The sequence below is a fragment of the Talaromyces rugulosus genome, chromosome I (genome assembly GCF_013368755.1).
Source record: "Talaromyces rugulosus chromosome I, complete sequence".
Lineage (NCBI taxonomy): Eukaryota > Fungi > Ascomycota > Eurotiomycetes > Eurotiales > Trichocomaceae > Talaromyces > Talaromyces rugulosus.
Window position 1 is genome coordinate 68,715 of NC_049561.1, and position 22,877 is coordinate 91,591.

At 39.8% G+C, this 22,877-nt stretch overlaps 3 protein-coding genes across 3 annotated transcripts; 2 read left to right on the plus strand and 1 right to left on the minus strand.

The window, feature by feature from the left end:
- Nucleotides 1-1,101: 1,101 nt before the first annotated feature.
- TRUGW13939_00011 (uncharacterized protein) lies at nt 1,102-4,084 on the minus strand (the record flags this gene model as incomplete). Its single annotated transcript, XM_035483226.1, has 2 exons — nt 1,102-1,140; nt 1,190-4,084. 2 exons carry the CDS (start codon nt 4,082-4,084, stop codon nt 1,102-1,104), a joined length of 2,934 nt encoding a protein of 977 aa, XP_035339119.1.
- A 7,866-nt stretch (nt 4,085-11,950) lies between these two features.
- TRUGW13939_00012 (uncharacterized protein) lies at nt 11,951-12,568 on the plus strand (the record flags this gene model as incomplete). The annotated part of the gene is made up of 1 exon (XM_035483227.1): nt 11,951-12,568. The coding sequence occupies one exon, from the start codon at nt 11,951-11,953 to the stop codon at nt 12,566-12,568; it is 618 nt and encodes a 205-aa protein (XP_035339120.1).
- A 2,267-nt stretch (nt 12,569-14,835) lies between these two features.
- On the plus strand, nt 14,836-17,449 carry TRUGW13939_00013 (uncharacterized protein; the record flags this gene model as incomplete). Its single annotated transcript, XM_035483228.1, has 3 exons — nt 14,836-15,363; nt 15,421-16,864; nt 16,917-17,449. The coding sequence occupies 3 exons, from the start codon at nt 14,836-14,838 to the stop codon at nt 17,447-17,449; spliced, it is 2,505 nt and encodes an 834-aa protein (XP_035339121.1).
- Between the last annotated feature and the right edge of the window lie 5,428 nt (nt 17,450-22,877).

Sequence of the window (22,877 nt, forward strand, 5' to 3'; positions counted from 1 at the left end):
GGTCGCTTTTGACGATTACTTCATGTTTTGCTCCTTGGAGATAGTGTCGCCATTGTCGAAATGCTTGAACTATCGCGAGTAATTCTCGGTCGTGAACGTCGTAGTTAACTTCCGCCGATGTAAACTTTCTCGAGTAGAATGCGACAATCTGCGTTTCTCCCTTTTCATTGATTTGTTCATGGATTGCTCCAAGAGCATATCCAGATGCGTCTGTTCGTAGAATGCTTTGTAATTCTGGGTTAAACAGTTGTAATATTGGCGCAATTTTAACGAGTTCTTTAACGTTTTCAAAAGATCGTTGTCTTCTTGCTGTCCAATCAAATGGTTCGTCTTTTTTCAGCAATTCTGTCATTGGTGTTGTAACGTCTGAGTATTTCTCAAGATATCGTCGAACGTATCCGCTGGCTCCAAGAAAAGATTGTACGTCGTGGACGTTCGTTGGAGTTGGCCATTCGAGGATAGCGTCTAATTTTTCTTTCGGTATCTCTAGTCCGTTTGTTGTATATACCATTCCTAGGTAGTTGACTCGTGTGGTGTCGAATTCACACTTCTTGATTTTGAGAGTCAATCCTGCTTCCATAAGTTTTGTCATAACCAGTCGTACATGGTTATCGTGTTCCTTCGGGTCTTTTGAGTAGACTATAACATCATCGAAGTATACTGCAACGAAGAGGTTAAGGTATTCTCGTAGGATGTGGGTCATAAACCTCGCGAATTCTGCTGGTAGCCGTTTGAGTCCCATAGGCGCTACTAGCCATTCGTACAGTCCCAAGTCTGTAAGGAATGCTGTTTTCCAGATGTCGTCATTTTTCATTCGTAGGTTGTAGTATCCCCATTCAACGTCGAACATTGTCATGATTTTTGCGCCTTGCAATAAATCTCTCTTCTGTTCCTGGTGTGGTGCTTTGTTTGCGTCGTCTTCGGTCATATTGTTTAATTTTCGGTAGTCGATGACCATTCGTGGTGATCCGTCGCGTTTTGGTACAAACATTGCTTGTGCAGAAGCCTTTGCTTTTGATTCTCTGATGTAACCGGCTGCTAAGAATTTCTCAATGAATTCCTTAGTAGTTCGGAGTTCATCTTGTGAGATTTGTCGTTGCTTCACTTGTGGTACCTGTGCTCCTTCCTTGAGCGGTATCTCTGCTTCGTATTCTGTTTCGTGTTGTGGTAGTCGATATTCTTTCTTCACAAATAATTCGGTAAAGTCCCGATATTTTTCTGGTAGCTTGTCGAGCACTTCCTTTAGTTCTTTTTCGTAGATTTCTTTTGGTTTCTTTCGTGTTTCAATTTGTCGGCCTATTTCGTTTATTTCTTCAGCATGTTTCACCTTCAACTGCTGGTTCGGCTTGATCCCCATCTGCTCTGTTTGCAGCGTTTTCAGGTCTATTGACACCGTCTCGTGTTTCCAGTCAATGACAGGATTATGTTTCCGTAGCCACGTCATTCCGAGTATAATGTCGAAATCCTTTCGCTCGAACGGACTTAAATCCAGTTGGATGCTTTCTTCGTGTTCTCCTGATTTGAGTGTGATGTTTCCAGTTCGTCGTACGAATCCTTCGATCGTGATTTGTCCTTCAAAATTTTGTACAGTATGCCATAGGTTTGTCTCGTGCGTTTGGATCCTGTTTTTCTTGACGTATGCTTCGCTAATGTAGTTCGTTGATGCTCCCGAGTCGAGGAGTAGTTTGGCTTCGTGTCCGTTGATTGTTCCCTTGATAATGATCACAGTTTCTCCTGTCTTGATAGTTGTGGCAATAAGGTGGTGTCCCTTTCTGTGCCTCTCAAGGTATCGTTTCTGTGATAGAACAATTTCGGTCCAGTCTTCATCGGTGTAGATGACTCGTCCTTCGTGGTATGGACATTTTTTCGCGTAGCACTGGTCAGTTTCGATGCTATTATGGAAAGGGTGCCAAATTTCTTCTGCGTAGCACCAACATTCGTTCCAGCCCTTCGGGCAGTCCGGGATGGGTTGATAGATGATCATCGGTGCCGTTGGCTTCCATTTGTTCTTTTCCTTTTCTTCGAGGTGAGTCGGACATTTTGACTCATAGCATTGCGTCCAGTGTATCTTTTTGTGATGGTGTCCTCCATATTGTGGGTAGTACATGCATGAACATCTTTCGGTATGCCCAAGCATCGGGTGGCACAACTGTGTTCCTTTGGTGAGTGAGACGTATTCGAATTCGTTTGCGAGTGCGATGTTCTTTTTTCCGTGCATATCGCATTTGTGAAATGTCCACTCGTGGCATTTTTCGCATTCGAGGATGTGTTGTCGGTATGTCTGAATAGAATCTTCCCAGCATACTGGTTTGGGTGGTTCGCAACTGCATTCTCGTTTTGGTTCCTCGTAGTCGATTTCAGGGAATTCCTCTGTTGTTTCGGAGTCTTCACTGTTTGTTTCCGGAATCTCAATTCTTGTTCCTGGAACCGTCGTGCTGGTTCCTAGGACTGAATCCCATTCTTTCCTTGTGATTGGTGGTTGTTTCTGGAATAGTCTGATTGTTTCGTTTGCTTGGTTGATCGCCCTTGCGGCGTCTTCTCTGAGGTTGGTTGTTTTTGCTAACTGCGATTGTTGCGGGGTGTCTGATTCTCGATCCGAGTCCTCGTGGTCAACTTCCTTGTCTTTTCCACCGTCTCGAAACGTCAGGGGGTGTTGGCTTTCACTTCCTGATGAAAGGTCATCAATACGCCGTCCAGCGGTTTTGCTGTATTGGTCTTCTCTGCGAGGTTCTCTGATCGGTCCTTTCTCTTGACCTTGTCGTAGGTGAGGTTGCGCTTCTTCCGGGTTAGCGTCTTCTTCCTGGGGTGGTTCCCTTTCTGAACTCTGTCTGAGGCGTCCCTTAGATTGCCCAGGGGTATCTTCGTGCTCAAAATTCTTGAGCGATTCGTATATTTCCTTTTCTAGTATCGGTCCCCAGAAGTCCTTGACTTCGTCGACCTGTTCATTTTCTGACTCCTCCTCCTCACTGTCCGAGGGGGTCACAATTGTCTGGTGTATGGCCGCAATTTGTTGATGGACTGTTGTTATTTTCTGAGGGCTGGCGTTACCGTTCTGTCTGCCTTGCCCTGATCGGCACTGTCGTGCAAAGTGTCCTTTTCGTCCGCACTTGTAACAGGCTTTGTTTTCCTTGCGCTTGGCCATTTCTTCCTTACTGATCACGTTGTTGAGCTGCATCTTGACATCGCCGTCCTTGTCGTATTGGGTTCCTCGCTTTGCCGATGTGTTGGCATACTGAGGGAATCCTCCAACTTTCTTCCATCTCTGAAACTCCTGTCGCTTCTGTTTGATCTCGAACAGTTTGTTGTCAATCTTGACCGCCATCTCAATGAATCTGTCAATGTTGTCGGGTCGGTCGAGTTTGATGAGTTCCGTCTGGACTTCTTCCTTGAGCATGTTCTCAAAGGTTGCGATTTGAATAGCATCATCATAGTGTAGTGGTGTTACTATCTGTCGGAATTTGGTTGCCAACTGCTGAGCGGATCCGGTCTGTCGTAGGTATCTTAGTTGTCTTTCCGCGGTCCGTAGCTCGTCGATGTTTCCGAACGCTTCTCCAAGTTTCTGTTTGAACATGCCGTAGTTCGAAAACAGTTCCCTGGTGATAGTCCCCCAACTACTTCTGTCGGTAGTGTACAATTCACTTAGCATGGGTTGTATCCATTCTGCTGCTGCATCGGTAAAGCATGATGCCACAAAGATCATTTTCTTTTTGTCATGGGTGATCTGGTTGGCTTCGATATGCATTTCCATGTTGACCAAAAATGTCTTCAACTTGGATCTAGTTCCGTCGAAGGTCATGGGTTTTGGTAGTTTGACCCTGTTGCCGGCTGTTCCAGCTTCGCCAGGTGGTATAGCCATGACTTGAGCTTCGAGTTGGTTGACATGATCGTCTCTTTCAGCGACCGCAGCTTGCAGTCTTTGAATGTGTTCATTCATTTGATCGATGACTCTTTCCAACGTGGTGAATCTTTGCTGGGTTTGCTCGTCGGGTTCATCGTCACTGTCTTGATCGACTGGTCTTGCTTGTCTTGCAGGTGGGCGCGGAGTTGCCGGTCCTGCTGCTGGTGCGTTGCTATTTCCTGCCATGATTAGCTCGTTAGTAAGGTTCGATTGCTTACCTAGTTCTCAAAACTTCGTGTTATGAGGGTGTTTTATTGTCAATCGTTTCAACAACTCGTCACCAAGATGTGAATCGGGGTGGGTATTCTGCTAACAGAAGGCAAGATGAGAAGTTTGTGTAAGGCAATCCTAGAATAAGTAGAGTACTATCGCAATGATAGGCTGCAAAGTATGTTGAAGAGTAATAGTAGTATGCTATTTGCTTGAGAGAATAAAACACAATAAGCTAGATACATGATGGTAAATGAGTGTCCTTATATAGCTGATCCTAAACATAGCGAGCATAGTCAAGCTCTGCTTGACTATGTCAGTACATAGTTCCTTAGCATAGTCTCACTATGTTGACTATGCAGTCACGTGCCTAAGTCCGTAAGGTGGGTCTTTTCGTATGGAGACTCTTTTCGCGTGGAGATCCTTTCCGTACGGGATCTCTTTTCGTACGGAGTCTGTTTTCGTATGGAAACCATTTCCATACGACACAGGCTTCCGTTCGATGAGTCATTCCATGCGGGAGTATAAGTGTAGGCGTTTCTTCCTTCTCGGGTACAATCAGAGATTCTACCCCACGAGAATATCCAATAACCTTTGCTTATGTAACTAGCGTCCGCTGTCACATCTATTGGCTGAGCGTTATCGATTCTTATGACATTCAGACACCACCCACTTTACATATTTCTTCTTCTTTATTATTAAATAGTTTATTGTGCTGCTATTAACCCTATGCTTATTCTCTCTGCTCTTTTATTTATTTATACTATCTAAACATAAGTAATATATCCTCTGCTGATTATTTTATATTAATTATAATATCTGTTTAAACGTTTGCTCAGTTTATTATTTACTGACAGTTTGTAGAATAGCTTTAAAAAAGAAGACTTCTTACTATTTCCTAGCTACTTTATTAATCATCTCATCCTCTAGTAGGGATATTTCTACGTCAGGCTGTATCTAGCTAATATATACTACTGATAATGTAGCTACTGATATGCTATGGTCTGTAGTATAAAAGAAATTATTAAAGAAGTTACTCTTAAAGAAGGATAAGTCCGCTGCTGTTTCTCTTTTTATAAAGAAGTATGTACGCTCCTCTTTCTCTGCCAATACTGATGGGGATGATGTTGAGGACGAAGACAATAATGATAATAAAAACAATAAAGCCAATGCTATGCTGCCCAGTATACTGACCTCTTTATTCTATTATAGGCCTCATACGCGTCTCTTAGAGATATATTTCCTATGTTATCAGCGGTGCCTGTAGTCATTAGGCCATAACTCTAATCTAGAGTACCCTGGCCCTGGCAATGAACCCTACCCCTGGTGTAAGGGGTTAAAAAAGTCTATGGCCAAATGTTATCTGGTGAGTTCTTCTTTTGCCTATGTATTTCTGTAGATATTGATGTTCGCTAGATTTCTATAGAGTAGCTTGACCAGGCTGCTGTGACCATAGAACTAGACTTCCGCATAACCCATTTTGGGTCGAAGGTCACGACCCAAAACCCAACCCGGTCTGGGTCTGGGTCGAAGCTTTATAACCCAGGCTTAACCCAGGCCCAGTCACTGGGGCCCCAGAAAACCCAGAAATAACCCATTTTGACCTAGTTCTGGTATAAATTATGGTATAATTATTTAAATTACATGCTGTCATTTTTCCTGTTTTGATATTTACATTGAAATAGAACACTTTCTACCAGGAAATCAATGAAATCTTTAAGGAATTTCTTAAATATGAAAAGGGCATATCGAATTCACTGTTGCTTATCTTTTATAATGCCTTGTTCTACATGGAAAGGCCATATCTATGGTGTGGGGGGAAAATGCGTATCTATCGTTGTATCGATATAGTTATATATATTAAATATATATTTATATATTATATATTTCTATATGAATCAAATAAATATTTTGGGGAATATTAGAATGTATTGAACTGTTTAAATGTTCTACTATTGTTAGAATATCAAACTGTTCTATTGATAATTCTGATGCTTGTTAGAATACCTAGATATCTATATTTAAGTTAAAGGCTTCAACTTTAAAAGTAGGATGGGATGAATTTTTTTGGCTAGGCTTGGGGAAACTGGGGTGGGAATTGGGGTTTAATTGGGGTTTGACTGGGCCTTGACTAGGTTCTTTGGGTTGTCTCTGGGCTATTACTGGGTTATTATAGGGATAATGTATTAGGTCCACATAATATTAGTATACTAAACCAATGAATGAGAGAATAAGGATTTATTCTATCTGATATATTAATTAACTTGACTTTCTTATTTTTCTTATTTTTCTAATTGTAGTGTTTTTCTATCTTAGTATGTTATTCATATTTTCTCTTTATTTCTCCCTTTTGTGATGCTTACATATCTTTTGTTATATCTTAAAGCCAGCTTTCTGACTTTATATCGTCACTTTATAATAGAGATATTAATGATCTTTTATCTCTCTTAACATAATAAATTACTTTATCTGTAAGTTATTATATAATTGATTCTGGCTTTTACTAGTTAGATGATCTCTTTGTTCCTTCTTTTTTGATATGTGTTGGATCTGATCACTAGAATAGATTTGTTTTTTATGACAAGATGTCACATAATGAGTTTATTAACTGGTGGTTACAGATGGATTATGGGTGGAAAAGAAAGATTAATTAGGATTTATATTACTATATAGTGATCTGGAATAGCTACAACTAGGTTGCTGAGGGTATAGATGGTATATTAAAGGTTATGTGTAAATGTTATAAAAAGATTCTTGAGTATTTTTATTTCTTGAGTCTAAACAGTTCTGGTAAAGTGCAGTATTATAGTATATTAATAATCTAGAAATATCTGAAGATAGCTGGGTGCCTATAGTTGGAGAAAGGAAAGAAGGTAGAGATTATAAAGTTTCTCTAAAAAGAGGTATATTTTAGATTATAAAATGATATTTAGATACTAATCTATGGTATATTTTTCTAAGGCGAAATCTCAGTAGATATATCCTTTTTACAAAAAGACTGGGAAGACGATATCTTATAATTTCTAACTCTTAATTAACTACTATTCTATCTTATTAAACATCTATTATTTAAGCGGATTATTTATAAAGCATGTTCTGCTCTTGTTGTTCTAGTGATCCTGTCTGTTAATACAATCTATTGCCGATTAAGGAGTTTAGTTAAAGATTGATAGCAGCAGGTTCTTTATACGTTATCTGCTGGTTCAAAGATATCTATTGCGCTTGACTGTTAGATATCTCTATTTTTACAGACATTTATGGCGATCACTGGTTATTTTATCGACAGTGATTAGGTTTATTATGAGGTGCTTCTTGGTTTTAAGCCATTTCACGGTACATATATGGGGTCTTACTTAAGTGGTGTTCTGATGGAAACCCTGGTAAAGAACAATATTGAAGATAGAGTATTTGGGCTGACTATAGATAATGCATTAAATAATAAGGCATTAGCTGCGTCTTTCTAATAAGCTTTATTAGATGGTGTTATTATTATATGAATACTATGCCTTGTCTATGTTATCTAGCTTAGTCTTAATCAGCTTCTTGTTTGGATTAAGGCAGTTCTATCTAATGAATCTATGGAGATAAAGTGGATAGAGAGTCAGTCCAGGCTGGTTTAAGAGAATGCGAAGCAATGTTAGATCTTTTCTATATTGAATAAAGTATGTTATCTTGCAATTTATATAAATACAAGCCTTTAATGCTGAGAGATATTCTATAATCTTTAGACAATAAATGTTAAGATTATTTTTATCCAAGATGTAAAAACATGATGGAATTCTATATTTCTTATACTTTGCTGGGTTAAATGGCTATATACTATCTTTTCTTTATTTTGTATAGAGTATGACTGTAAAGAGATGCTATTTAGCGAGCACAAGTGGTGCTAAATTAATTATTTTCTCTGTATTACTGAGCTGTTCTTTAATTATATAACCTAGTTATTAAAGATTTGAGACATCACTGCCTATTATGTGTTTAAGATTTATAATTGATTTTTTGATTATTTTAAGTAATTACAGATACAGCTATAATAGAAGTATGTCCTATGGAAAAAATAAATACTGGACGCACTGGACGTTGGACGGACCAAGCTTGATGAGTACTATGCTTAAACTGATACTATTTGAGGATATATCTATACTGTTAGTATGATGCTTGTACCAGTGAATAAATTTAGATTCTTTCTTTCTAGTGATTGGGATTAGAAGTGGTGAGATATTTATTGTAATGTCTTTCAGTAAGCCCTTATCCCATATTAAGCGCAAGTAAAAAGTCAAAGCCAGGATGTATATAGCTCTCACACTATAGTTCAACTAAGCTTAAGACTGGAGGAGATGCTTGATGGAAAGGATATATAGCTATGAGTGATGACTGATGAAATTAGTCAATATCTTGATAGTGGTTAGTGATTATCTATTACCTATGTATTGCTAGTTCACTAATTTTAAACTAGATACTGTTTCTGTTGGGCTACTTATTTTTTAGAAAGAGTATCAATATTGCTTTCCAGCTATTGCCATCTTTGTACAAGATGTGTTTTTCTTTCTAGTTACTAATATAGAAGTGGAACGCCTTTTTAATATTGCTTAAGATGTTTGTTACTATTGTTGTGGGAGAATAAAGACTGAGATAATTGAGGAGTTGATGATGTTTCTTTATATATCTAAATTTGATATAGAGGTATAGGAAGTAAAGCTTTTTGAAAAATTCTTTTTACAGGATAAGCTTGAGGTGGTGAAAGAAGAAAGAGAAGAGAAGTTTAATAAGGATAAGATTAATTTAATTAGTGATATAGAAGAGCAAGAGGATGAGCTAGAAAATAGACTAGAGAATAAAATGGAGAATATAGGATTAGATATGACTTTTTTATCTGTTGCTGAATTAGATAGTCTAGGCTTACTGTTATTACTACTAATCTGTACATAGATATGGGTATCAGGGCGGAAATGTAAGAGCTGGGAAGATGATATATTTGAATATTATTAGTTAAATATATAAATTCTAAATAAAGGCTTTTTTTTTATCTTTTTTTTTAATAAATCTGTAAAGTAAATATTTAAAAATATAACTATAAAATGTATAAGTTATACAATTAGAATTCTTGGTATATTTGTTATGTTTATAACTTAATTTGGGGCCCTAGGCCTAGTACTAGGTTATCTAGTCTAATCCAGACCTATTACTAGGTCGATATGTTTGACCCAAAACCCAACCCAGTCTGGGTTGGGTCTGGGTTGGGTCTGGGTTTTACTGGGTCGTGCGGAAGACTACCTATGAATGTCTCAAGTTTAGTCAGGGATTTCCCACTATAGGAATCCTTTATTTTAAATCTCAAGGAATACTTCTCTATAGAAATCATATCAGTTCAGGATCTCTTTTCCCTATAAATGCTGCTGTTGGGGGTTCCAATATCTTGGTTCTTATGCGCCAGTGCGCCATATAGCTACACTTAGGTTTATAGGATCTGCCATTTTAGGTTCGCGATATAGAGCTCTTAGTCTAGCTGGATTTTTATGGCTTCAAGTTCTTCTATTGACATGTCCTCCAGTTCCTATTCTAGAAGTAGCCACACTATCCCTAGGTCTAGGTCTTCACTAATAGAATAATTCCCTTCTAGTTCTACCGCTGGTTCTTCCTTATTACTATGTCCATCTAGTGTTTCTAATATGCTGGATTGGATTTCTACTGCTGGTATAGAATGTTTGGTGGTATCAGTAGAAATAAGGATGCTCCTGATAGTAATCATAATTTTGACACTTGCTAGCCCTCTTCCTGAAGATAAAGAGTAATCAGAATGTGAGGATATTATATAGAGAGTAGGCAAGAGTTGGATTCAATAGTAAAGCTATGGTTTGCTAGGTAGTCAAACTGATTACTGACCTTCAGCAATCTCTATATAAAGGTCAGTATATATATGCCGCTTCATTAGTGGCTTAGCAACCCTCTGTGAGGCTAGTGTAGCGAGGTGCGGCATCTGGTGCGTCCTGAAGGTCTCACGGCCTCACAGAAACCACTGTCACGCTGTTATATACTACTGGCCACCATTAAATGGCGTTGAATTTCGAAAGGTTTATTTTTGATTTTCCCAGCGGGTTATTAAAAAAAAAAAATTAGAATATAAAGAGATATTTTAGAAGATAAATAAATAAATTCTTTAATGTAAAGCTATTAGATCATTATAGAATTAAAGTCATTAAACTAATTAGTAATTACTAATCTTTTTTAGTTTTTAATTATCTATATAAAGGTAAGTCTCTATCCTATAATTCTATGGTTTAATCTAGGATTATTATCCTTGTAGTTCTATAATTCAATCTAAGGTTATCTCTGTGAGGATTATTCTCGGAGAGCAGGCAAATGTTCGGAATAGTAGTAAATGTATGGTTCTATGCAGTACTAAACTGATTGCTGAGTCTTTATATGACCTCCTAAAGATACTATGGTATATGTGGCCTCGGGTAGTAGTAGCTTGGTAAAGGGTTGTAACCCTGTGAGGCTGGTGCATCCACAGCAGCGCCGCAGTGTGGCGCGGGGCGGGTGTATTGGCCTCACAATCTCCTGTGCCTCTATGAGATTGGTGTGCTGTGTGGCCTGCAGGGTGCACCAGTTCTCACAATTTTATTATTTCTATATTTATAATTAATTTTTAAAACAATAATTATACATTAATTAATTAAAAAAATACTATAACTGTGACGGCTGGGGCTGAGGCTGAGGCTATCCCCAAGGGTAGGAGCTGCCTCGGAGCGGGGTAAGAGCCTCAGGCAGGAAGGGCATTAACCCTAACCTGCAGTGCCAGATCTAGGAATAGCCTCACCCTGGGGCCATAAACGGTCAAGCTAGTTACCTAAGCACATAAGGTAAAACCTTCCTGCAGGCCTTGGTAGTTAGATTCCTTCCCCATGTTTGTTTGTTAGAGAACTGCACCCCTAGATAGAAATCAACATCTTTGGAAAAGGCACGTCACAATAACTGATATTTATAGAAAAAACTATTTATTTTAAAGTAGTTAGTAAATAATTTATTATATAATAAAGAAAAGAAAAAAGGAAGTATAAGCAGTAAAATATTTTTTTATGAGTGGGGAAGTTATATGATATAGACCTACAACGGCTCGCGCGACACTAAGAACGGTACCAAGCGACCTACGACCACAAGTTGATCTTGTGACATTTCCGACCGGTGATTTTTTTTGTTTTTCCGGTGGATTGCCGAGAACTCCGATTGACCGACTACTGATATGCGGAATACCGAGTATATAGATATTATTTTCTGTTCAATGTTTCTTATACAGGCCCGAGCTTTAGCCAAAGATAAATGAAATCAAACACCAGTTTCTCCTTTCGGTTATTGCCCTCGAGTCCACCAGCCCTAAAGTAACGAGAGGTAATTACTAAGATTGAGCCTAAATCACAAGTGGAGAACCGTATAAGGGCCAATATCTTCATAAATCGGACGGTGTCGAAGAGGTAGCCAGTAGACAATGATCAAAGAGGCGGCTTCTCTACATTTATGCAGACAGAGCCTTCCTCTGTTGATTGAGTGCCCATGTCACTGCTGACCTTCACTCTGACCTAGAGAGAGGGTTAATTTACATGTGGTTTTAAGTCAGATGTATCTGGGGCCGATTCTTGCTTTCCACGGATGGGATTTGCGGCCCCCACCACACGAAATGTAACCCACGCACGCATTTGTATAAATGTACGTAGTCAATGCAGACAGCCAGGTCTATATAAGAGGCCGGGGTGTCATGTCGATTTGGAGTCTCGAGTAATATACACCCATCTCCATTCTCAACAAAAGAGTGTAAAAAATTAAACCGCCCAAGAAATTTCGAAAATGGGTTTCAAGCAGCAGATCCTCCTCACCCTTGCTACCGCGACCTGTGCCCTCGCTGTCTCCCCAGTTGGAAGCGGCTCCTGGACGTCGGTCGACCCTGAATTCGATGTACAGGAATGTGCCGGAGGTACCGTTAGCGGCAGCACCTTCAAACTCCCCGAGTCCCCCAATGGTAGCACAAGCGGCAGTGGTTGCTCAAATGGCCACTTGCGAGCTGAGCGCCGGTACAAGAACGATTATTCGTCTGGTGTCCACCAGTTCGGCGGGCAGTTTAAAATAACCTCAATGGGTGGCAACAAGGTAGACCTTAAGCAGACCTTCAATGGAGACGACGGGCCATGGTTCATGATGGCTGTGAAGGACAGCGGCGATCTCTACAATGTGGAGGGTGGCGACACCATTGCTAGCGGTGTGGCAACGGTTGGACAGACTGTGACTATTAACACCGTCCATGATGCGGATAGCTCGAGTTTCGATGTATACGTCAATGGCAACAAGACGTACAGCACATCTTCTGTGGGGGGTTCTTATTACGACAAGTTTGGAGCGTATACCACTGACAGTGGTTCTGGTCCTATTACCGTTGAATGGACTGATATTTCGTTCTGGACTCAGTAGATGAAATGTTTTTGTGGGTAGTGTTTGGTTATACGCAATGATGCAAGTACATGTACATATATACTTTACTTATGGGGAATGCGCTATATTAAATCATATTTATATATATTACTATAAAATGTAATTCTATAGTGATTCTAAATAGTCTCTTATTTCTCTTGTCTCTATTCCTTTCGCTCAGAAATTAAACCCCTGTAGCTGTCGAAAAGTAAACAGGAATGGTAGAACAAACTATGTAGATCTTTTGTATCGATTTTGAGTTTGTATGACTTTATAGAACTCAACTGGATACCTTAGTTGTATGTTGAGATGAAATTGAGGATATGCTTAATAATTTAAAAAGAGTTTTTCATGCTCTATAGAATATTCCTCCTGTCTACTACACTGATTGCAATGCGATTACTATAAATTAAGATGATTAACAATGGATGAAAACATATTACTCAACCTATAAGAAAATATATTTCAATGGTGTAATAGCTATATGTAAGTGTTCATATTGTTAATGTATATCTGCTGATTATTCTAAGGATATAGCTACTCTGGGAACTATTGGGATAATTTTTATTTTAATTTTCTGCCAGTGTGGAAAGTTGTTGACTTTGTATTAAAATGGCTTTAGATGTTCATGTCGTCGTGGTTGAACCTCTGAGCAATGGTTATATGTAAAAAAGCAGAGCCTAATGGAACCAACGAGGAACAAGCGAGACCTTGTGATAGCGAAAATATTGAACAGGTTGTCAAGATTACCATTACTATTAGGAGACTGTTTAAGATAAAAACGGGACAGTATATTTAGTTATGGATGCTCTCGGTGGGCTTTTGTAGTGAGTGTAATAATACTCTTGGCCCTTAGGTATAGAAAATCTCAATGCTCTCATCGTACTGGTAATTATAATTAATTTTTTGTATATAATTATTATTTTGGGTTAGAAATCGAGGTTTGAAATCAATATTGTTTTGTTCTTTTGCCTAGTGAGATCGAGTAGCTAGATACATTGTTAAACTGTAAACCCCCCAAATATTGATGATCTGCGAAGAAGAGCCTGACATCGTCCCACAATGGGTTTGGAAATTTGACTGGCATTTGTTAATCTAAGTCTTATTCTTTTATATCTGGCTTTAATTAGTTTTTTGTGAGAATTACTGTAATCTGCAGGCTACATCTGCTACCTGAGGCAGCACGGCAGCCTGAGGCTATACTTGTCCTTACTAGGGCACAGCGCAGAAACCGTAGATTGAACCATTGAACTATGGAGCAGGGAATTATCCTCGTACAGTGAAGGCGGGATATGCTAGGATTTAGTAATCAGTTTGATTCTATAGTGATCTATAGCTACGTATCAGAGATTAGACTTCCGCATAACCCATTTTGGGTCGAAGGTCACGACCCAAAACCCAACCCGGTCTGGGTCTGGGTCGAAGCTTCATAACCCAGGCCCAACCCAGGCCCAGTCACTGGGGCCCCAGAAAACCCAGAAATAACCCATTTCGACCCAGTTCCGGCATAAATTATGGTATAATTATTTAAATTACACGCCGTCATTTTTCCCGTTTTGATGTTTACACTGAAATAGAACACTTTCTACCAGGAAATCAATGAAATCTTTAAGGAATTTCTTAAATATGAAAAGGGCATATCGAATTCACTGTTGCTTATCTTTTACAATGCCTCGTTCTACATGGAAAGGCCGTATCTACGGTGTGGTGGGAAAATGCACATCTATCGTCGTACCGATGTAGTTATATATGTTAAACATATATTCACACATTATACATTTCTACATGAATCAAATAAATATTTCGGGGAATATTAGAATGTATTGAACTGTTTAAATGTTCTACTGTTGTCAGAATATCAAACCGTTCTATTGATAATTCCGACGCTTGTCAGAATACCTAGATATCTACATTTAAGTCGAAGGCTTCAACTTTGAAAGTAGGACGGGATGAATTTTTTTGGCTAGGCTTGGGGAAACTGGGGTGGGAATTGGGGTTTGACTGGGGTTTGACTGGGCCTTGACTGGGTTCTCTGGGTTGTCTCTGGGCTATTACTGGGTTATTACAGGGATAATGCATTAGGTCCACATAATATCAGTATACCAAACCAATGAATGAGAGGACAAGGATTCATTCCATCTGACATATCAATTAACTTGACTTTCTCATTTTTCTCATTTTTCTAATTGTAGTGCTTTTCCATCTCAGTATGTTATTCATATTTTCCCTTTACCTCTCCCCTTCGTGATGCTTACATATCTTTTGTCATGTCTCAAAGCCAGCTTTCCGACTTCACATCGTCACTTTATAGTGGAGATATTGATGATCTTCCATCTCTCTCAACGCAACAAATCACTCCATCCGCAAGTCATCATACAATTGATTCTGGCTTCCACCGGCCAGATGACCTCCTCGTTCCTCCTTCTTTGATACGTGTTGGACCTGATCGCCGGAATAGGTTTGTTCTCTACGACAAGATGTCACACAACGAGTTTATCGACTGGTGGTTACAGACGGACTATGGGCGGAAAAGAAAGATCAACTGGGATTCACATCGCCACACGGTGATCTGGAATAGCTACAACCAGGTTGCTGAGGGTGTAGATGGCACACCAAAGGTCATGTGCAAACGCTGTGGAAAGATTCTTGAGCATCCTTATTCCCTGAGTCTGAACAGTTCCGGCAAAGCGCAGTATCACGGCACATCAACAATCCAGAAACATCTGAAGACAGCTGGGTGCCTACGGTCGGAGAAGGGAAAGAAGGCAGAGATTACAAAGTTTCTCCAAAAAGAGGTATGTTTTAGACTGTGAAACGATACTTAGATACTAATCTATGGTATGTCTTCCTAGGGCGAAATCTCAGCAGATATACCCTTTTTACAAGAGGACTGGGAAGACGATATCTTGCAATTCCTGACTCTCAATCGGCTACCATTCCACCTCATCGAGCATCCATCATTTAAGCGGATTATCTACAAAGCGCGTTCTGCTCTTGTCGCTCCAGTGATCCCGTCTGCCGATACAATCCGTCGCCGATTAGGGAGCTTGGTCAAAGACCGGCAGCAGCGGGTTCTTCGTACGCTACCTGCTGGTTCAAAGATATCTATTGCGCTTGACTGTTGGACATCTCCATTCTCGCAGGCATTTATGGCGATCACTGGTTATTTTATCGACAGTGATTGGGTTTATCGTGAGGTGCTTCTTGGTTTTAAGCCACTTCACGGTACACATACGGGGTCTTACTTAAGTGGTGTTCTGATGGAAACCCTGGTAGAGAACAACATTGAAGATAGAGTGTTTGGGCTGACCACAGATAATGCATCAAACAATAAGGCATTAGCTGCGTCTCTCCAACAAGCTTTATCAGATGGTGTCATTATTACACGAATACCATGCCTTGCCCATGTTATCCAGCTCAGTCTTAATCAGCTTCTTGTTCGGATTAAGGCAGTTCCATCCAATGAATCCGCGGAGACAAAGTGGACAGAGAGTCAGTCCAGGCTGGTTCAAGAGAATGCGAAGCAATGTCAGATCTCTTCTACATTGAACAAAGTACGTTATCTTGCAATTTATATAAATGCAAGCCCCCAGCGCCGAGAGACATTCTACAATCTTCAGACAACAAACGTCAAGATTGTTCCCATCCAAGATGTGAAAACACGATGGAATTCTACATTTCTTATGCTTCGCCGGGCCAAACGGCTACGTGCTATCTTCTCTTTATTTTGTGCAGAGTATGACTGTGAGGAGATGCTACTTAGCGAGCACGAGTGGCGCCAAATTGACTATCTTCTCTGTATCACTGAGCCGTTCTTCGATTATACAACCCAGTTATCAAAGACTCGAGACGTCACTGCCCACTATGTGTTCAAGATTTACAACCGACTTTTTGATCATCTTGAGCGATCACAGACACAGCTACAACGGAAGCGTGTCCCATGGAAGAAACAAATGCTGGACGCACTGGACGCTGGACGGACCAAGCTTGATGAGTACTACGCTCAAACCGATACTATTCGAGGGCATATCTATGCCGTCAGTACGATGCTTGCACCAGTGAATAAATTTAGATTCTTTCTCTCTAGCGATTGGGATCAGAAGTGGCGAGATATCTATCGCAACGCCTTTCAGCAAGCCCTCATCCCATACCAAGCGCAAGTAAAAAGTCAAAGCCAGGATGCATACAGCTCTCACACTGCAGCTCAACCAAGCTCAAGGCTGGAGGAGATGCTTGATGGAAAGGATATACAGCCACGAGCGATGACTGATGAAATTAGTCAATATCTTGATAGTGGTCAGTGATTATCCACTACCTATGTATTGCTAGTTCACTAATCTTAAACTAGATACTGTTTCTGTTGGGCCACTTATCTTTTGGAAAGAGCATCAATATCGCTTTCCAGCTATTGCCGCCCTTGCGCGAGATGCGCTCTCCTTCCCAGCCACTGGTGCAGGAGTGGAACGCCTCTTTAATACTGCTCGAGATGTTTGTCACTATCGTCGTGGGAGAATGAAGACCGAGACGATTGAGGAGTTGATGATGTTTCTTTGTACATCCAAATTCGATATAGAGGCACAGGAAGCAAAGCTTCTTGAAAAATTCTTCTCACAGGATGAGCTTGAGGCGGCGAAAGAAGAAAGGGAAGAGAAGCTTAACAAGGATGAGATCAATCCAATTAGTGATACAGAGGAGCAAGAGGATGAGCTAGAAAATGGACCAGAGAATGAAATGGAGGATATAGGACTAGATACGACTTTCTTATCTGCTGCTGAACCAGATAGTCCAGGCTCACCGTCATTACCACCAACCTGTACACAGACACGGGTATCAGGGCGGAAACGTAAGAGCCGGGAAGATGATATATTTGAATATCATTAGTTAAATATGTAAATTCTAAATAAAGGCTTTTCTTTTACCTTTTTTCCTAATAAATCTGTAAAGTAAATACTCAAAAATACAACTACAAAATGCATAAGTTATGCAATTAGAATTCTTGGTATATTTGTTATGTTTGTAACCCAATTTGGGGCCCCAGGCCCAGTACTGGGTTACCCAGTCCAACCCAGACCCATTACTGGGTCGACATGTTTGACCCAAAACCCAACCCAGTCTGGGTTGGGTCTGGGTTGGGTCTGGGTTTTACTGGGTCGTGCGGAAGACTATCAGAGATATACTTGCTTGCTCTTTAAACCTTTTCCTTACATTTTTATCTTCTTATAATGATTTTTTAGATTTCATATAGATATATTTAATAAATATCTATCTTTTTAGGCTATAAATCTATAGTAGTTATATAGATATCTTATATTACTAAAAGTAAAGTCTTAAATATTTAATTCGTAATACTATATATTTTTAATTATTAATTGAAATTTAGCTTTAGAATAATCCCTAAATATCTAGACTAGAAGTGGTTCGGCTATAACTTTGAAAAAGATAAGCGAGTAATAATATATCGGTTTTTTTATATGAATAAAATATTCACACTAATCGTGTTGGGGTAGGCAAATTCATCAACAATGACTTTATACTGTACCAACTCGAAAACTTAGGCATAGTTTCGGAAATGAAGGAGAGGGAGCTCTCTTTAATTTTTTATTAAATAAATGCTTATATGGTTGCCCGAGGAGCGGAAGAGGGCTCAGAAGTTAATGGACCATCCGTTTCTCAGCGATTAAATTGATGACAGAACGCATTGGGCTAAGAAGCTTGCATGATCATGTGGCTGGTGTAGTGCTAGTCGATAGACTTCAAATGGTTCCTCTTTATCGGTATGTTTGCTATTTATGTATTGCTCACATAAACGTTCTATACGTCTAGAGAGACACAGTGGTGGAGGGACTTCACAGCCATGGGGATATGATAAATTTGAATCCTCTAGTTGTGAAATGTGGATGAATTCTTTTGCATATGGAACGAATTGACTGACACGATAGGATATTTTCCGGGTATTTCAAGTAAAGATTTCGTACAAGGCATGCTTCTATAATTTGCCTATTGGTCTTAAAACTCGTGTGTATGATCCAACGGGTCTTGGCAACCAGGAAAAGTGGCCAGTCTGAGGCAATATGCCTGGTGGAAAACGGCAGCCTATCGAAATAGGTCTCGCAAACGCTCTGAGAGAAGGGCTCTATTTGCGTTTTGATTATGAGCTGCAACCTTTTCACATCCGAATTTGTCAGACGAGAGCGCCGGAGAACCCACGTGGCTTTGCGGCCATACATTCAGCTCGCCCTTGTAGCCATATTCTGCTCAAATACAATGCTGTGGGATTGCCAAAGTTTTTATGATTATCTAAAAGTGCTTTAATAGATTATCTATCATACTTTCTGACATGTATTGGACTAGGAGTTGGAAAAAATGAATATGGCTGATGTGTATGCAGAGCTCCTAGGCTCTATTATTAAAATTAGCTGCGCTTAATACAAGATGTGATATATAGACTAGTCGATGCCTACTCATAATTAGACTAAGCGTATTAGTTGAATAGCTATATTGAAGAGTATTTGATTCATACTATTCGTATAGTATGTGTAGTATGCAATCCTTGTCCTCCCAGCTTACTGCTATGGTTGTGGGATTATATAGATGTACTTCTATAATAACAAGACTGTAGCTCCTTCTCTTAAGAGCTATGTGTAGAGATATCAAGCAACTATGAAGATAATTGCAACCATGTATTTGGTAGATATTTACTGCAGATCTAGGAATAATCTCATTCTAGAGCTATAAAAGGTCAAGTCTGTTACATAAGTCTATAAGATAAAATCTTCCTATAAGTCTTAACAGATAGATTTATTCTTTATACTTGTTGTCTTAAAGAACTGTACCCCTAGATAGAAATCAAATGTCTTTGGAAAGGCACGGCACATTGTTACGGGCTAGGTCCCGTCTTACTGGCCTTATGTAGGTCCAGGAATTGAGTAGATTCGAACGTGAGAAAGAGAAGGAAAAGGTTCGCAGGGGTTCGCATTGTCGAATGTCGATACAGGCGAGTGTGGGTCCCAAGGGCGCCCTAACGAATCTGGTATAGCGTCAGGGGGTTCTTCTATAACGAACCAGGTGCGGACCAGGTGCGGTTATTCTACGAGAGCGAAGCCTGAGTATCCTAGGGGCTAAGACCCTAACATTACTCCCCCCCTTCGGCAAGGGTGTTGTGGTGTTGGAGCCAGTGGTCGAGTGCTTTGGTGTCTTCTATAGACTGGGCAGGTTCCTATGTAGGTTGTGCATATCTGGTCCAATAGACAAGGTATTACTTTATATGTCCGCGGCCCCGATATATAGTCCATTCATCAAGTATACTATCGACTAGGTATTTTTCATTACCTTCTACTAGGTACGCTGGTGGCTGGTAATCATGTTGGGTCTATAAAGGGAGCGGACGTGTGCCTATAGAATAGAGGAGTATTGTATGAAAAACATTATAAATAGTTCTAAGGATATTAAGTCAGTATGCATAGGATTCTATTTTCTTTAATATAGTATATTTCGTATGTCGGGCGTCCAGCTTCTTTGAAGGTTGTTTGGTCTGAATGTTCTAAAGGTCTAACTATACCTTCTGTCCTATTTTATACTCCAGAGAAGTCTCTTAGTGATGGTTCGCACTATTTTCTATTCGCTGCTGCGCTGAGACAAGCTTAGTCTGTGCTATATTAAAGGCCTGCTGTAGCTTAGTAACTATATTGTTTGTACATTCGGCGGCGGGTCTTTGCTGCTCAGATGTGGGGATAGCTTCATCTAACTAAAGTGGTTCGATGTTATATCTATGGATTAGAAAGAAGGGGCTGATACCAGTTGCAGTAGTGTCGTGTCTATTTATTGTGAGTTATACAATTGCGGTTAGTGGGCTCCAGTTAGTTTGGAGGTAGGTATAGAAGTTCTATAGATATTCTTTCACCATAGAGTTAGCACGTTCCGTCTGTCTATTAGTTTAAGGGTGATGTGCGGTTAACAATTGTCTCATGATCTTTAGATGTTCGCACACGTCTTTCTAAAGATCATTAATAAATTATATGCCCTAATCCGATATAATACTGCTAGGCAGCCTATATTCGTGTATAAATTAGTTAACAAACTTTGATATTACTGTCTCAATATCTATGTGTTTATATAGTACTAATATAATCTCTTTTCCTAGTTGGTCAACGATTACTATGAGATTCGTATTCCTATTGGATATTAGGAATTTCTCTATAAAATCCATATTAATATCTTGCTATATTTGCGAGGGAACAGGGAGTGGTTTTAATAACTCTTGTCGGTATTATCTCTATATGGTATTTGTACCACATTTGTTGCAGTTATTTATGAATCTTTGGATATCCTTAGATAGGTTTGGTCAATATAGTTGTCGGGCTATAATGGTATAGGTCATGTTTTGGTCTGGGTGTCTGGTGAGATAGGAGTCGTGCGTATTTTGTATAATATGAGTGTGGAGTGGTTTGTTGTTTGGTATCTATTGTCGGTTTTGAAATAGTAACTGGTCTGTTGTATTGATTGTGTATTTGGATACCATGGTGCGAAGTTGTAGGTCTTGAAGGAACTGTGGGAGCTTCTGGTGTATGGCTTCTTTGATTTGTTTATAATTTTTATTCTTAGCTTTGGCTAGTCACTACTGTTCTTTAATTGATGTTAAGTGCTCTATATGGGTAGTATGGATATAGGGTTCAGGTGCGGTGTTCAATAAGCGACCCTGGGGAGGTTATTCTAGATAGTCTCTTTGTATTTTGTTAGGGTTGATAAGATGCTTATTTCGGTATGCTAGGCGTTTATCGTTAATCCCATTGGGCATATCTTGCGAGCGTCGCGATAGTGCATCAGGTCTGGCAGCTAGTCGCCCTGGCTGGTATTGGAGCTTATAGTTGAAGCGTGAGAGTATACCAGCTTATCTTATTTGTTTTTTATTTAACCGTCAGAGCTGCATGAAGTATTTAAGATTCTGGTAGTCAGTCAGGATAATAAACTCTTTAGTACCAATTAGTTCAGGTTCCCATTGCTTCAGACACGCTATTATCACCAATAGCTCCTTATCATGGATCTCATAATTACACTCCGCGGGCATGCACTTTCAGGAGAAATAGGCGCAGGTTCATAGGAGTCCTTTGTTATTATACTGTAATAATATCCCCCCTACAACATATCCCAAAGAGTCGGCTTCCACAATTGTATCCTGCTCAGGGTCAAATTACACTAGTATTGGGTCGCTCACAAACATTTACTTTAGTTGTTCAAAGGCTTCATTAGCGGCCTTAGTCCAAACAAAGATAGTTCCCTTTTTAGTCAGTTCTGTCAGCGGACGGATTATGTCGGAATACCCTCAGATAAACTATCAATAGAAATTTGCGAACCCTAGAAACGATCACACGTCTTTCACACACATTGGGGCTTTCCATTCCAAAATAGCAAAGACTTTCGCGGGGTCCATTCAGATCCCTTTTCCAGCTTCTAATATGAATCCAAGATATTTTGTTATCTGCACCTTGAACTCGTATTTATTAATATCTAGCTGTAGTCCCGCAGTACGCAGACATTCTAGCACCCTCATTACCTGTTTCTGATGATGCGCGCAGCTACCTTCTGTAAAGATAAACACATCATCTAGATAGACAGATACAAAGTCGTCCAGGAACTCGTGAAGGGTCTAATTAATATATCATTAAAACGTGCTCAGCACATTAATAAGGCCGAAAGGTGTTACTAACCATTCATAAAGTCCAAACCTAATTCGGAAAGCTATCTTCCACTCGTCTCCTTCAGCGATGCGTATCTTATAGAAAGCCGCTGTAACGTCAAGCTTTGTAAACCATCAGGCTTTAGATATTCATTGTAGGGTCTCATGTATTAACAGTAGTAGATATCAATCCCTTTTTGTCATAGCGTTGAGCGCCCGATAATCGACGCAGAAGCACAATCCTCCTCCAGGTTTCCTTACAAACAGTACCGGCGCTACAGCGGGCGAGTTACTCACACATATAAAGTCCTTCGACAGTAAGTCGTAGAGAGTTTTCCATAAAACCAGCAGTTCTTCCCATAACATATTATAGAAAGGGCCCCATAATATCTCTGGCTTGCGCCCCTTCGCATCAACATCAATTAGTTCAATCTAATGGTCGATATTCAGACATAACAGTGATAGCTTGTCAGCTTCCTTCAGGTCAAATAGTTCCAGAAACTCGTGGTAATGCTTAGATAGCTTATTCCCTAGGTCTGTCTATGGTTTCGGGGCCAGAGCTTTCTCAATATCCCACATAGAGACTGCAAATATATCGACCTCCTTTTTCCTGCTTCGCATCCTTTTCAAAGCATT